At 43.8% G+C, this 12,819-nt stretch overlaps 1 protein-coding gene across 1 annotated transcript; it reads left to right on the forward strand.

Annotated features, from left to right (window-relative positions):
• Nucleotides 1–210: 210 nt before the first annotated feature.
• Nucleotides 211–3,679, forward strand: LOC117856562 (G-type lectin S-receptor-like serine/threonine-protein kinase At2g19130). Its single transcript, XM_072294042.1, has 2 exons — nt 211–632; nt 1,440–3,679. The coding sequence occupies exons 1-2, from the start codon at nt 467–469 to the stop codon at nt 3,677–3,679; spliced, it is 2,406 nt and encodes an 801-aa protein (XP_072150143.1). The 5' UTR covers nt 211–466.
• Nucleotides 3,680–12,819: the final 9,140 nt, after the last annotated feature.

The following is a 12,819-nucleotide window of genomic DNA, read 5'->3' on the forward strand; positions in this document are numbered from 1 at the left end:
AGTCTCCATCTGTGCAATTAGTTTTGTAGTGAGTCTATGTTTAATACTCCTAATTAGTATCTAAACATTCAATGTGACAGGAATTTTAGGAGGTGTTAAAGAAACAAACACCCCCTTAGAGTGAAGACATACTGCAAGTCCCGTTCGTAATGATCACTGGCCAGAATTAACTGACAAATAGAATAATATGACTGAAACTGGACGGCGGTGGAGACATCAGAGGCCGTTCAAAGATGAATCTAGAAAACTCAAGCCAGACAAACAACGGCTTCAAGCCTTCAACACGAGAAGGCGACACAGCACTGTACTTCCAACGAAAAACAACAACAAATACGCATGAAGTCAGATTAATGCTACGACTAACATGAGTAGGTGCGGCGCATATAAACAGCCAGTGTGTTTGTGGGTTCATAACAAGTTCTTTCCCACCTAAAAAACCAAAGCCTCTCTTCCTTGAATTTTGTGAATGGCGACCTCTCTTCCTTCATGCGCCCTATACTTACTTCTGCTGCTTTCTCTCCAACATCCATCTCAAGCCTCTGATACCCTCACCGCAAACCAGAAGCTCTCCGGGAACCAGAAGCTGATATCTCAGGACGGCAACTTTGCACTAGGATTCTTTCAGCCTGCAGGTGAGCTCTTTTACCAATCACAAATCTGTTGTGATATATAGCTATGCAAATGAACAAGATCCAAAACTGTAGGGAGCAAAAAATCCAAAAGGTTATCAGTGGAGAGAGCTGTGAAAGTGACACACACACACACACACACACACACACACACACACACACACACACTGTACTATAGAATCTCACTTCGGACCAATGTTATCAGAATCTTTGATTGGAGTCGAATAAGCTGAACAAATCATGATCCTAGATTGAGTAGAGCAATCCCATACTAGGTAGAATCTTAACAAAAAATATGATCCAAGACAAAATGAGTACGATTTTAATCATAATTTATATTTGATTCTACAATATTCTTGTTAAAACTACAACGAACAGATCTACTGCATTTGCACTATATTATTGAAAAAAAGATTAAAAGTATGACTTAAAACATGAAAAAAAGCACTATATTATTGAAAAAAAGATTAAAAGTATGACTTAAAACATGAAAATATAATGCACACAGAAGTATGCATTATTCAGCCAATATTCATTTAACCATTTGCGCAGCCATCATATCAATGAGTGCAACTATAACTCTAAAAGGGTGCCATTATGAGTAGATAAATACTAACACCACCACTAAGAGATCACCCTACAATGAGATCCTAATGGTCCGATGATTTCAAGGTCACAAGTTTGAATACATTGTTTCCAAATCTATCAGTATTGGAAATATCAACAAAACTTTTCATGATGATTTCAGAATTAGTAGAATACATGCGGCATCGTCAGTTTTGTTATCTGACCTTAATTTTTCTTTCCTAGCTCTTGTAGGAGGATCAAATGACAAGTGGTACATAGGCATTTGGTACAACAAAATTCCAACTCAAACTATAGTGTGGGTGGCTAACAGAGGGAAACCAGTCTATGATCCAGTCTTGTCAAACCTAATCATCTCAGATGATGGAAATCTTGCTCTTTTAGCTAACCATTCTAAATCTCCAATGTGGTCTACCAATATTAGGAACCACATAGCTACCAGTTCCACAATGGCTGTGCTAAACAACTCTGGGAATCTTGTAGTCAAACATGATTCCAATAACTCAACTGTGCTGTGGCAAAGTTTCGATGATTTCACAGACACATGGCTCCCAGGAAACAAGCTCAGCCGCAACAAGAAAACTGGTGTGATAAAACGACTGGTCTCCTGGAAAGACCGTGGTGACCCAGCACTGGGACTGTTCTCCATTCAGTTGGATTCTAATGGCTCACCCCAATACATTCTCCAATGGAATAACTCAATAGTGTACTGGGAAAGTGGCAATTGGAGTGGCAACGCATACACTGGTGTGCCGGAATCTTCACCTTCCAATTCATATCCGAACTCAGGATATACATTCCAGTTTGTTGACAATGATGTGGAGACATACTTCACATACACTGTTAAGAATGATGCACAAACATTCACTAGGGGTATTGTCGATGTGTCAGGTTTGTTCCAAACTCTTGTATGGACAAATGTAACACAGGCATGGACTCCTTTTTTCACGCAACCAAAAGCTAAGTGCATCGTCTATGGAGTGTGTGGGGAAAACAGCAAGTGTAGTGAGAATGCTGCATCATCATGCAGCTGCCTCAAGGGCTTCACTGAAAAGTACCCAGAAAATTGGAAACTGGGTGATCATACAGCAGGCTGTAGGAGAAACGTCCCACTGAAATGTGGGAACAATGGCTCAATGAAGACGAAGCAAGATAGATTCTATGTGATCAATAGTGTGAAGTTGCCAGATGATGCACGCAGCATAGATGCAGCTGACGTTCGTGCCTGTGAGCTAACTTGCTTGAACAATTGCTCATGCATTGCTTACTCTTACGATGGTAGTTGTTGGGTTTGGTACAATCATTTGATGAATCTGCAAGATAATATTGGTGGGTCGATGTATAGTATCTCTATTAGATTAGGTGCATCAGAACTACCCAACTCGGGAACTAAGAAATGGCGGACCACTGCGATCATCATTAGTGGGCTTATTGTTCTAAGTTTTGGAGTGACCATATTATATTTTTCTCATAAAAGACGAAGACCCATAAGTGGTATAAATCATGGTGATGGGTCTTTGATCAGTTTCAAATACAGGGATTTGCAATTCATCACAAGAAACTTCTCAGAGAGATTGGGTGCAGGGTCTTTCGGATCTGTGTTCAAAGGGGTTCTACCAAATGCAACTATAGTAGCGGTAAAAAAGCTAGAGGGCTTTCATCAGGGGGACAAGCAATTCAGGGCAGAGGTGAGCACCATAGGAAATATTCATCACATGAACTTAATTCGACTGCTTGGATTTTGTTCTAAAGGACCAATGAGATTGCTTGTCTATGAGTATATGCCCAGTGGTTCACTTGATAAACACTTGTTTGGTAGTAGCTCTACCACTTTGAGTTGGAAAATAAGATATCAAATTGCTGCAGGGATTGCCAAGGGTTTGGCTTATCTGCATGAGGAATGTCGGGATTGCATCATACACTGTGATATCAAGCCAGAAAATATATTGTTGGATGATTCATTTGTTCCAAAAGTGGCAGACTTTGGGTTGGCAAAATTACTAGGTCGGAATTTTAGCAGAGTTTTGACGTCTATGAGAGGCACAGTAGGATATCTTGCACCAGAATGGATAAGTGGTGAAGCCATCACGACAAAGGCAGATGTCTTCAGCTACGGAATGATGCCTTTTGAGATCATATCAGGAAAGAGGAATCTGGAGCACACGGAGACAAGCATGGGAACATTTTTTCCTGTGTTGGTTGCGAAGAAGCTTCTTGAAGGACAAGTACAGACATTGTTTGGCTCTGAGATTTTCAATGCTGTGGGCGTAGAGCTAGAAAGGGCATGCAAGGTTGCTTGCTGGTGTGTTCAAGACAGTGAAAGTTCCAGACCAACAATGGGGGAAGTTGTCAAAATTCTGGAAGGTTTGTTAGATGTTGAAATGCCACCGGTCCCAAGGTATCTTGAAGTTCTTGCTGAAGGTTCAAAGAATGTGAAATTCTTTTCCGATGAACCAGCTAAGTGAATAGGTCACAAAAAGTATCTCTTCTATAAACATATTAATATGTTCCATAGTGTAAGTAACTATGATGGCTCAGGTGTAAAGCCCCTTACGATGAGTTGGGAAATAAAATAAAATCAAAGGTTGGCACATTTGTGTTCTACTTTTGCCACTCACATTTGTAATTGGTTCCGACTCGAATCGCATGTAATCTGACAAGACACCCTAGATACTTGTGTTGACGCGAAAATGTGCCAATTTTGGTTGCCAACAACTTGGTTGGATGCTGCCTCTTTGGACTGGCGTGTTTTCTGAGGCCCAGCAGTATGCAGCAGAGGGAGAGAGAAGCTGACCCATGTACCTTTTAAATATATTGTTTGTAGTTGGTTATCACGTTAGTCTCACACACTTAAGGTCCCAGTTCGAACTTGGGCTCAGACAATTTTCTTTTGGGTATTTTTTTTCCGAAGTGCTACTCGTCTTCCCCTTCTGTTTGCAGCAAATTGGTTTTCTTCCTACTTTTAAATCTCATTGTTAATTCTATATTAAAATGCAGCATGTGTTTTACATCTCTTTCTGGGCTCTTTCTTTTCGCTGAAGTTGCACGCCTTGGTCAAACAATGGAGCTGCAAGAGCATGCTGCCTTGATTGCTGCATTCTTTCCTCCTCCTTAATAGCACAAGCGCACAAGATCATGCATGCTACTAAAATATTTGCAGTTAAATGCATCAATAATCTCAGAATTCAGTCCTCCGTTGAAGTACGCCATTGCTTTAAATTCACTGCACACCTTACTGCTAAACTTAGCTCAAAATAGTAGCTTTGGACAGATTTGCTCCCTTGCTTAATGTTCTCCAAATGATACAATAGCTTTTTCTCAAAATATGGTGGAACAAACTCAGATCGCATACGCATCTTTAATTTTTCCCAAGATGTAACAAAATTTCTAACAAAGAGATGCTGCCACCAACTACAAATATAGTCATGAAACTCCATAGTAGCTCGCTTTACTTCTAAACCTTTTGGAAATCTTCTCTAATGATAACAATTCCTCCATTTGCTCCTCCCACAAAATATACTCCTCCGGATCAGTGCTCCCGAGAATGGAAGTTCCACAAAATTTTGACCTGCCATGGTTAGTTTTAGAAATAATTTCCTACACTAACATGTGTATATATGGGGAAAATATGAACCCTCTCAACCTCACACTTCTTACTAATAGATGCTCTTACCCTTCCTCTGAGATGAGGGACTGATTACACTCTGATAGAAGTGAACAACTCAACTGTGATGGTCAAGTGAATTCAAAATTCAGGAGTAATTGCACGAGTAGTAAATTTGTGGAACTTGGAAGGCTGTGTTTATCCTAGCAAATCTGAATTCTTGATATTGTCTCATTAAGTAGTAATCCAAGCTAGAACACGATGCCTAGTTGCTGATCAAAGATGTAAGTGGAAAATAAGTAACTTGCACGCAAGATAAATGGATCTTGATGCTACGTATATGGACCTAGCTAGCTAGCTTGGTGATTATTATTAATAAGGATATATACCTTAACCAGCCCTGTCAGGCAATGCACGTCGACGCCGTCCGGAACGACGCCGGAGTTGTTGAGCTGGTCCCTCGCGCGCTGCTCCTGGGCTCCGTCGGCGGTGATCCTGAAGATGCCCTCCGCGGCGAGGCCGCCCTCTGGTCGTAGAGGCGGCGCTGCAGGTGGAGGAGGATGGTGAGGACGCTGTTCCCCCTGCCGTCGTAGGAGCACTGCATCGACTCCGTCGACACGCCGAGCACCGTCGTGCTCGCGCTCGGCGGTCGCCCCTCCACCTCGCGCTGCAGCTCCTCCGGCACGCCGCGGAACCCGTGGAATCGGTCGAACGTCACGTGCGCTACGTGACGGACGTCCGTTGGCCACCCGATCTCCATCGCCTGCTGCTGTTGGTTCTGCTCGCCGGCGGCGAGGCCCCCCTCGTCGTCGTCAACGCCGCCGCCCTGCATCGATCGCGCGCGAGTCCACCACGACGCACGAAAGAGACCGATCGATGGGAGCAAGCAGTTGGTTGAGACTTGATGGAGACCGAGTCGCAGCAGGAAGCTAGCTAGGTAAGTTGTTGGTGGGGATCCATGCTTCTCTGCTGCTGCATCATACACGGTGAGAGAGACAGTTGCAGCGACGTGGGCGGCACCACTACGCCAACATAGGAGTATACTACAGTACATCATGCGGTGCCTTCTCTTCTAATACAAGATCTTTAATTCGTTCGTCGTCTCGATCCGGTCCATCTGTTGGAACTCTAGCCCGAGGATCGCTCTCTCTCTCGCCGAACAAAGGTAGAAGACGATGAACAGTAGATGTAATTTTTGGCGACGAACCCCGCGGCCGCCCGCACGGCCTGTATCTTAGCTGTTCTATTCACCTCAAAGGCTTGGAACACAGAACACAACGATTACATCCGGCTTTATAGCCTCACGCGCACAGGAGCTGTGCACCACCGATCTCTCAAGATTTTGACCTTTGAAATATGCTTCACGCACAGGAAACCCCCATGATAGCAACTATATCAAACGTATTAATCTCTCAAGATTTTGACCTTTGAAATATGCTTCCTTTTCACCATGCATGGTGTTCATGTTTATCTCTTGCCCTCTTGTATATTAGCTTTCTTACTTGTTTATTGGCCCTGAAAAATCGCCACATCATATACCAAATACTGAAGATTTCAATGACCCTCCTGGAAAAATCCCAACAGTTTTTCCTCGAGACCTTTACCAAGGAGGGTGTAAAGCATTCAATTGATTATATAGTATCATAAGAAAATAACTCTCATCACCTGTCGAAAACAAAGAACAACATGAAAGAAAGTTGCCTTTGCTTTGACCTGGAGTCTTCCTCGACTGGTGAGTGGTGAGGCAAGGAAATCTCTTCTCAGAGTTCGTATAATACTCAGCTCTCCCATTCCCACGTGCAAGAAAACCTTCAGCACACATGGTTGAAGGACCCGTTTTTCAGTGCCATGCTTCTTGGCAAACTTCCTAGTGATGATCTGGATGGGTCCGATCCATCGTACAATCTCTTTTTCATGCTGAAAGTTCTTGAAGGGCTGAACCGTTTTTCGTATCAACTGTTGATGGATGAACTGATAGACAAATTTGCTGAAGGAACTCTACAAGATATTGATGATCTTAAAGTGGCAATTTATAAATTCAAGCTTCTTGGGCATGTTGTTGTGAGAGCAGTCCTGGACATTCCACTTTCTAACGCATATTACAAGATCGTGCTTGAGCAGGTAATTCTTTAAGCAATCACCCATGACCCTTCCCTCTTCTACGAGACTACGACCCTCATTTTCCATCTCCATTGTTCTGATCACGGTGCTATTTGTTTTAGGAGCTCGATATGAACTTTAATAGAGTTTGATCAACAGGAAGACTTTAATAGAATTTGATCCTGAGCTGGGCAAGACTTTAATATAGTTTATTTCAAGCACTTGTCAACAGGAAGAAATGTATGGAAACATCGTCAAGAACATCTAGCCCTACTGCTGTTGTCCTACAAAGACGTGAAACTGGAGGATTTGTGCCTAACTTCACTCTTCCTGGAAGTCCTGAATATGAACTTGTTCCTGGAGGTTCACACTTGACAGTTTAGAGGAATATGTATCTTTGGTTGTCGATGCAACACTGAAAAGTGGGATTGACAAGCAGATAGAGGCTTTCAAATCTGGAATTAACGAGGTATGTTTCCCATGGAATAGAGATAAATGAACTCCTCTCTCCTTCAGTAGACAACAAGTACTGATTTAGGTCTACCACTTGCAGGTTTTTGCCCTTAAAACCCTCAAAATGTTTACTGAGGAGGAAATGGAACGCATACTATGTGGTGAACAGGATGCTTGGGCTGTACGTGTCTTTCTGCACTCCTTTAAGTTGTGTGCAAAAAGCTCAGAGTATTCTAATTTTGTTTTTTTTCCATACAGTTAAAGAACCTTGAGGATCACATGGAGTTTGAGCATGGTTATGACATGAGCAGTCCATCTATTACTACTGTAAGTACAACAGGTATGCCAATGCGTATCAAACTTTATATTTCTTGAACTCTTAACCAATTAATTAAGGACTCAACTGTAAAACTAGGGACAAAAATAAAATGTATTTTAATCAACTGTGACAATTGACAAGTATCAATGCATGGAAACTGGCTAATATAATAATTAACAGTTAAGAAACATGGTGGAAAAATTTCACATACTGAGGTGCAGTTGTGTGCAGAAGGTTGTCATGGATTTCTACAGCTCTAGCATCGAGAACACATTGTACATGACATTTGAAGTCTGCAAACCCTCCTTTGGAATCCTCCAGCTCTTTGTTTCGTCATGAAAGAGCTTAAACACTGACACAAAACTAGGAACTTTCACAATATGGATTACAGAAATGCCTTCTGCTGGGTTGTACCTATCAAGGATCTCTACCAGTTCATACTTGTACATTGATCATCAGGTGTAAATTCATCCCAGTCAGGGCACCACCGCACCAGTTCTAGTACAGAAATGCCACCTGAAACTTTCTCACACTTGACCTTATGTGAGAAAACTCACCACAGGTGTCGGAGTATCCATATGAGATCCAATTGGAAGATCCAAATTTATCGCAGTCATTTGCTTTGAGGTAGGCAGTCTAGCTTTAAAACAGCGAACGGAGAGAACTTTACTAATCAAAGATAGTAGCGAGGCATACCATCTGCTTCATCATATATGACTCATACTTGATCACTTTGAAAATAACTTAGCATGATCAGCGAAATTGAAGAAATCTGCATGCATTCCACCAGAGCCTTGTATCAGGACATGATTCTTGGTTCAATCAGCCATATTTTTCAGCCACATGGTGCTCCGTTGCTGCATTAGCACCAGTTGCGCCATCTCGTAACTCCTAATTCTTTGTCGTGTGCCTTGCAGTTTCTCCTTGTATATACTACGAAAACTTCACGACTTTCACGTGACCTCCCACCACGACTTCAGCTATTCTTTTAAACAAACCTGTTTACAGTTCATCTCCCCCTGATTTTCTTCTGAATCAACTCTTTTGCTAACCCACTCCACGACATCATCTTAAATCTGAGCCCTTAAACATTAGGAGATAAAACAATTAACTGTAAAGGAAAGGAAAACAGTAGGTGATTATCTCGATTTGCGTGTACACATGCAGTTTGTTTTTTTAATTGCAACTAACGGCAAGATCTACATATGGCAAATTGCCAATTCTTTTTTTCATCTGCCGGCATAAATACAAAATACAAGAGCCCAACGTAATCTAGAAAATATCTCCTAACTAGAGTCTAGAGATTACATATTTTCATGCCACATATTCCACAGCTAGAGTCTAGAAAATACAATATTTTTTTTTTTGAAACGCGATGGCTGGCCGGCCATAATCAAAGTTAGCCTCGATGGTATTATTTATCGCATCATTGTACTGCTTATCCTACTTTATCAAGTTTGAATGCTGGCAGTACCATGAATCGCGTCAGGTGAAGGTTGGATCAGATACTGTGGCTAAATAGTTCATCTTTTTGGCTGATGAATGTTGCTGCCTCTCAGCTTCTACTCCTTTAATACGAAAACTTAACAAACAAGGCTCTCTGGAGTCTGCAACATCAGAGAATTTGATTTCAATTATCTTCAATGTATAAAGATGAGAAACTTGCAAAGATGGATGAATTATCGTTACTAATACGGCTTGGTTTTTGCTGATCTGCAGTAACACAAGGATAATACAGTTTTAAACATCAGATATACAGTTAATACAACTAAACAAATGAACACCTATAGTATTGGCAAATCCCTATTTTAGAGTGAAATCATGGTGTCTTTGTATCCTATGCTATATAAAAGCACCGTTGGAAAACTCTTTTTTTACACATTCTACATTATTACTTCAAAACAATTTGAAATCTATAGCTTATACTTCCTCCGTTCCAAATTATAAGCCATTCTAACTTTCTTGAAGAGTCAAAGCATCTCAAGTTTGACCAAATTTATACATAAAGTACTAATATTCATGATATCAAATAAGAACCATTAGTTTCTTCATTAAATATATTTTCATAATATATCTATCTGGTGCTATAAACTTTTGTGATCCTCTCTATAATTTTGATCAAACATAAAATAGTTTGACTCTCTTAGAATGATTTATTATAATTTGAAACGGAGGGATTATTTTTGTAGTTACCATATATCATCCGCACATGATAGTGTCCTAGAATGAAATTGCTTCAAAGTCTGGAGCTTAAAGTGTTGCCTTTATCTGCCACAGGGACAGCTGCAAGCATGCTGCTGCAAGTTCGACTCTGCATTTGATCGAGTAAGCTGTGCCAAGAATATGTTTTTGAATTTTGATGGGAGGAGTTTTCCAAAAATATTTGATGGGAGGGGGTCAAAAGCATGCAAAAAGGATGTGCTGCCGGATTCCCCTCGTGATTTCTTCGGCGTTCGGATGCATCATGACTCGTGACAGGGCGGCACGACCTTCCCGGTCCGCAACGTTGACGGACGGGTGAAAGTCCGGCCTCTTGGACACCCGCAGAAACCACCGACGACCCCAGGCTTCACAAGTCACAACTGACCCGTGCAAGAACCTACCAGAACTCAGCTCAACCAGCACCCCGAACTCAATGTCGCCTCTGAGTTTGGCCTCGCCTGCCGTCGACCATCTCCATCAGATAGCGCAACCCCACTCCCCGTTCCACGCCAACCCGGAGCGCACAGCGGTTCACGCCCTCGCTCCCAAGCATTTCCGCGAACACCTTCACTGCGTCACCGAAGACGTTGTACCTGACATACACGTGCACCAGCGACGACGTGACGGCGACAGAGCCGGCATTGCTGACGAGGATACCGTACTTGCGTAGTACGCGTCCACGGAGGCGTCAACGACGAGCGCAGTGGCTGCCGTGAGCGACGCCGAGAAGCGAGAGGGCCGAGGGCCCGAGGCGACCATGCAGCGCTGGGTGGCGAGCGCGGTCGCAAGGTTGGAGGTGCAGACGAGGCACAGAGGAAGGCGTAGGGGGCAGTGGAAATCCGACCAGGCTAGCGCCGCGAGCGCAAGGTGCCCGGCAGAGGAGTAAGCAGAGACGAGCTCAGGCCCTGGCAGGGACGACCGAAACGAGAGGAAGCGGGAGAGGATGGCGAGAGGAGCGGTCCCAGGCGATGGTGCTCGAGCCGCTGCCCGGCGAGCTCTCCGCAGACGCCGCCGTGCTTGCAACCTGGTGGCGGCTCGCACGGCGCGTGGAGCCTTTTGCCAATTCGAGCGTCCCGTTGAGCGCTCGCCGAACTTCTCTGTCCGCCGCTGCAAAAATTCGAGCGTCACGGTTGATTCCCCCTCCCCTTCTCCCGTTCTTCCCCATTCCCCCTCGTGGAGCGCCTCCTGTAGGCTGCAGCTCGTCCGCCATGGCGCCACGTCCAGACCAAAGACCTTACATTGACATCCAATCGTAACGGAGCAGGATCGTAGCGCAGTCGGATGAGCTCCCTTGACGCTCAATCGGTGACGAAGACGACGGCATTGAGGTCCAGCAGAAAGGAGCCCCGGTGGTGGAGCCCGACGTGGTTGTCAGCCTCCGCGAGTTCACGCTATCGGACGCGGGCACTGAAGTGCTCATGCCGTGGACGTCGGGCCTGCGCGTGGTCCGCTTCCAGCGCCGCGAAGCCTACGAGCATGTGGACCATGCCCGCTGCTGCATCACCGACTATGCCCCACCGCACCCGTGGTACCGCCCCATCTGCGCCGGTGCCGGCGTCATGGAGGTGGGGTCCGTCTCCGTGAAGCCGGCGCCGGCGTCGCGCGGTGCGGGCGGCGGCCTAGGCCATGTACACAGCGTGATCGTAGCTGCTGCGGCTGGAGGCCGTGGCCGATGTGGAGAACCGCAGTTTGCCGTGCTAGAGAAGACCGGCTTCGTCAAGGACAGCATGCTGCGGAAGTTCATTGATCATGCTCAAAGGAAAGTTGGGGACACGCACAGCTATGCAAGAGAGATAAGGGGCATGATAGACATCTCATGTGGCTTGATATGAGAAAAGAAACTAAAATGAACTTTAAAGATCAAAATGGAAAGAAAATCAAAGTTGCAGCGTTATTTGTGGCAAATTGGCGAATCGAATTTTTGGCATAGCAAAGTGGCGAAGCCACATCTTTGAAATGGTAAATGGGCAAAAAGCTCGTCAACGTCGTGGCACGCGTAACCAGCCGATGACTCGCGAGACAAGCGCTAGGCCGAGGCTGCGGCGTGGCTCCCCAGCGACCGAAGCAGGGTGAGGCAGGTGGCGCGAGAAGCAGGGAGGCGGGGCGACGCAGAATGACGAGGAAAGGTTCCGATTAATCTAGAAACCTGCAAGCAAAGTAGCTAATACCGACGGTGGAAGATCCAACGGACGAAATCATGGAATGACGTGGCCCAATCACAGTTGAGAAAGTTCACCAGATTTAGGTTTTTACAGATTGTTAATTCTAGATTAAATTGCAGCATGTGTTTTGCGTTCCATTTCTGAAGTGCTACTCCTCCTGTTTGTATAGCAAACTAGAGACACTAATGTTTTCTTCCTACTTTTAAATTGCATTGTTAATCCTAGATTGAAACTCCCTCCGTTCCAAAATGTAAGTTGTTTTAGGTTTTTAGACATTTTTCTTTTCTTTTTATTTTCTGAAGTGCTACTCCTCTTCCCCTTCTGTTTATAGCAAACTAGAGATACTACTGTCTCCCTGTTCCAAAATGTAAGTCGTTTTGGATTTTGTAGATGCATAGATTTTGATATGCATATAAATATATAGTTATGCCTATATACATAGCAAAATCTATGTACCTAGAAAAGTCAAAACGAACTACTCCCCAGTCCCTCCATTCCAAATTGCAGGTCATTTTTGCTTTTCTAATTTCATATATATTATTATGCATATGCATTTTGAAATGGAGGGAGTACATTTTGAAATGGAGGGAGTAGCATAATTTTTGCGTTCCATTTCTGAAGTGCTATTCCTCTTCCCCTTCTGTTTGTTGCAAACTAGAGATAAGAATGTTCTCTTCCTATTTTGAATCACAATGTTAATTCTAGATTGAAATGTAGGCTAGAAGTTAGTAAGTGTTTCTGTTTTATCATATTTGAGGCACGGCC

Source organism: Setaria viridis, chromosome 5 (assembly GCF_005286985.2).
Source record: "Setaria viridis chromosome 5, Setaria_viridis_v4.0, whole genome shotgun sequence".
Taxonomy (NCBI): Eukaryota; Viridiplantae; Streptophyta; class Magnoliopsida; order Poales; family Poaceae; genus Setaria; species Setaria viridis.

Bases quoted from the DNA above. Each gene is read 5' to 3' on its own strand.
- LOC117856562 (XM_072294042.1), top strand. From the start codon at position 467: ATGGCGACCTCTCTTCCTTCATGCGCCCTATACTTACTTCTGCTGCTT. The intron at 633-1,439 runs GTGAGCTCTTTT...TTTCTTTCCTAG, and splicing joins AGGATTCTTTCAGCCTGCAG to CTCTTGTAGGAGGATCAAAT.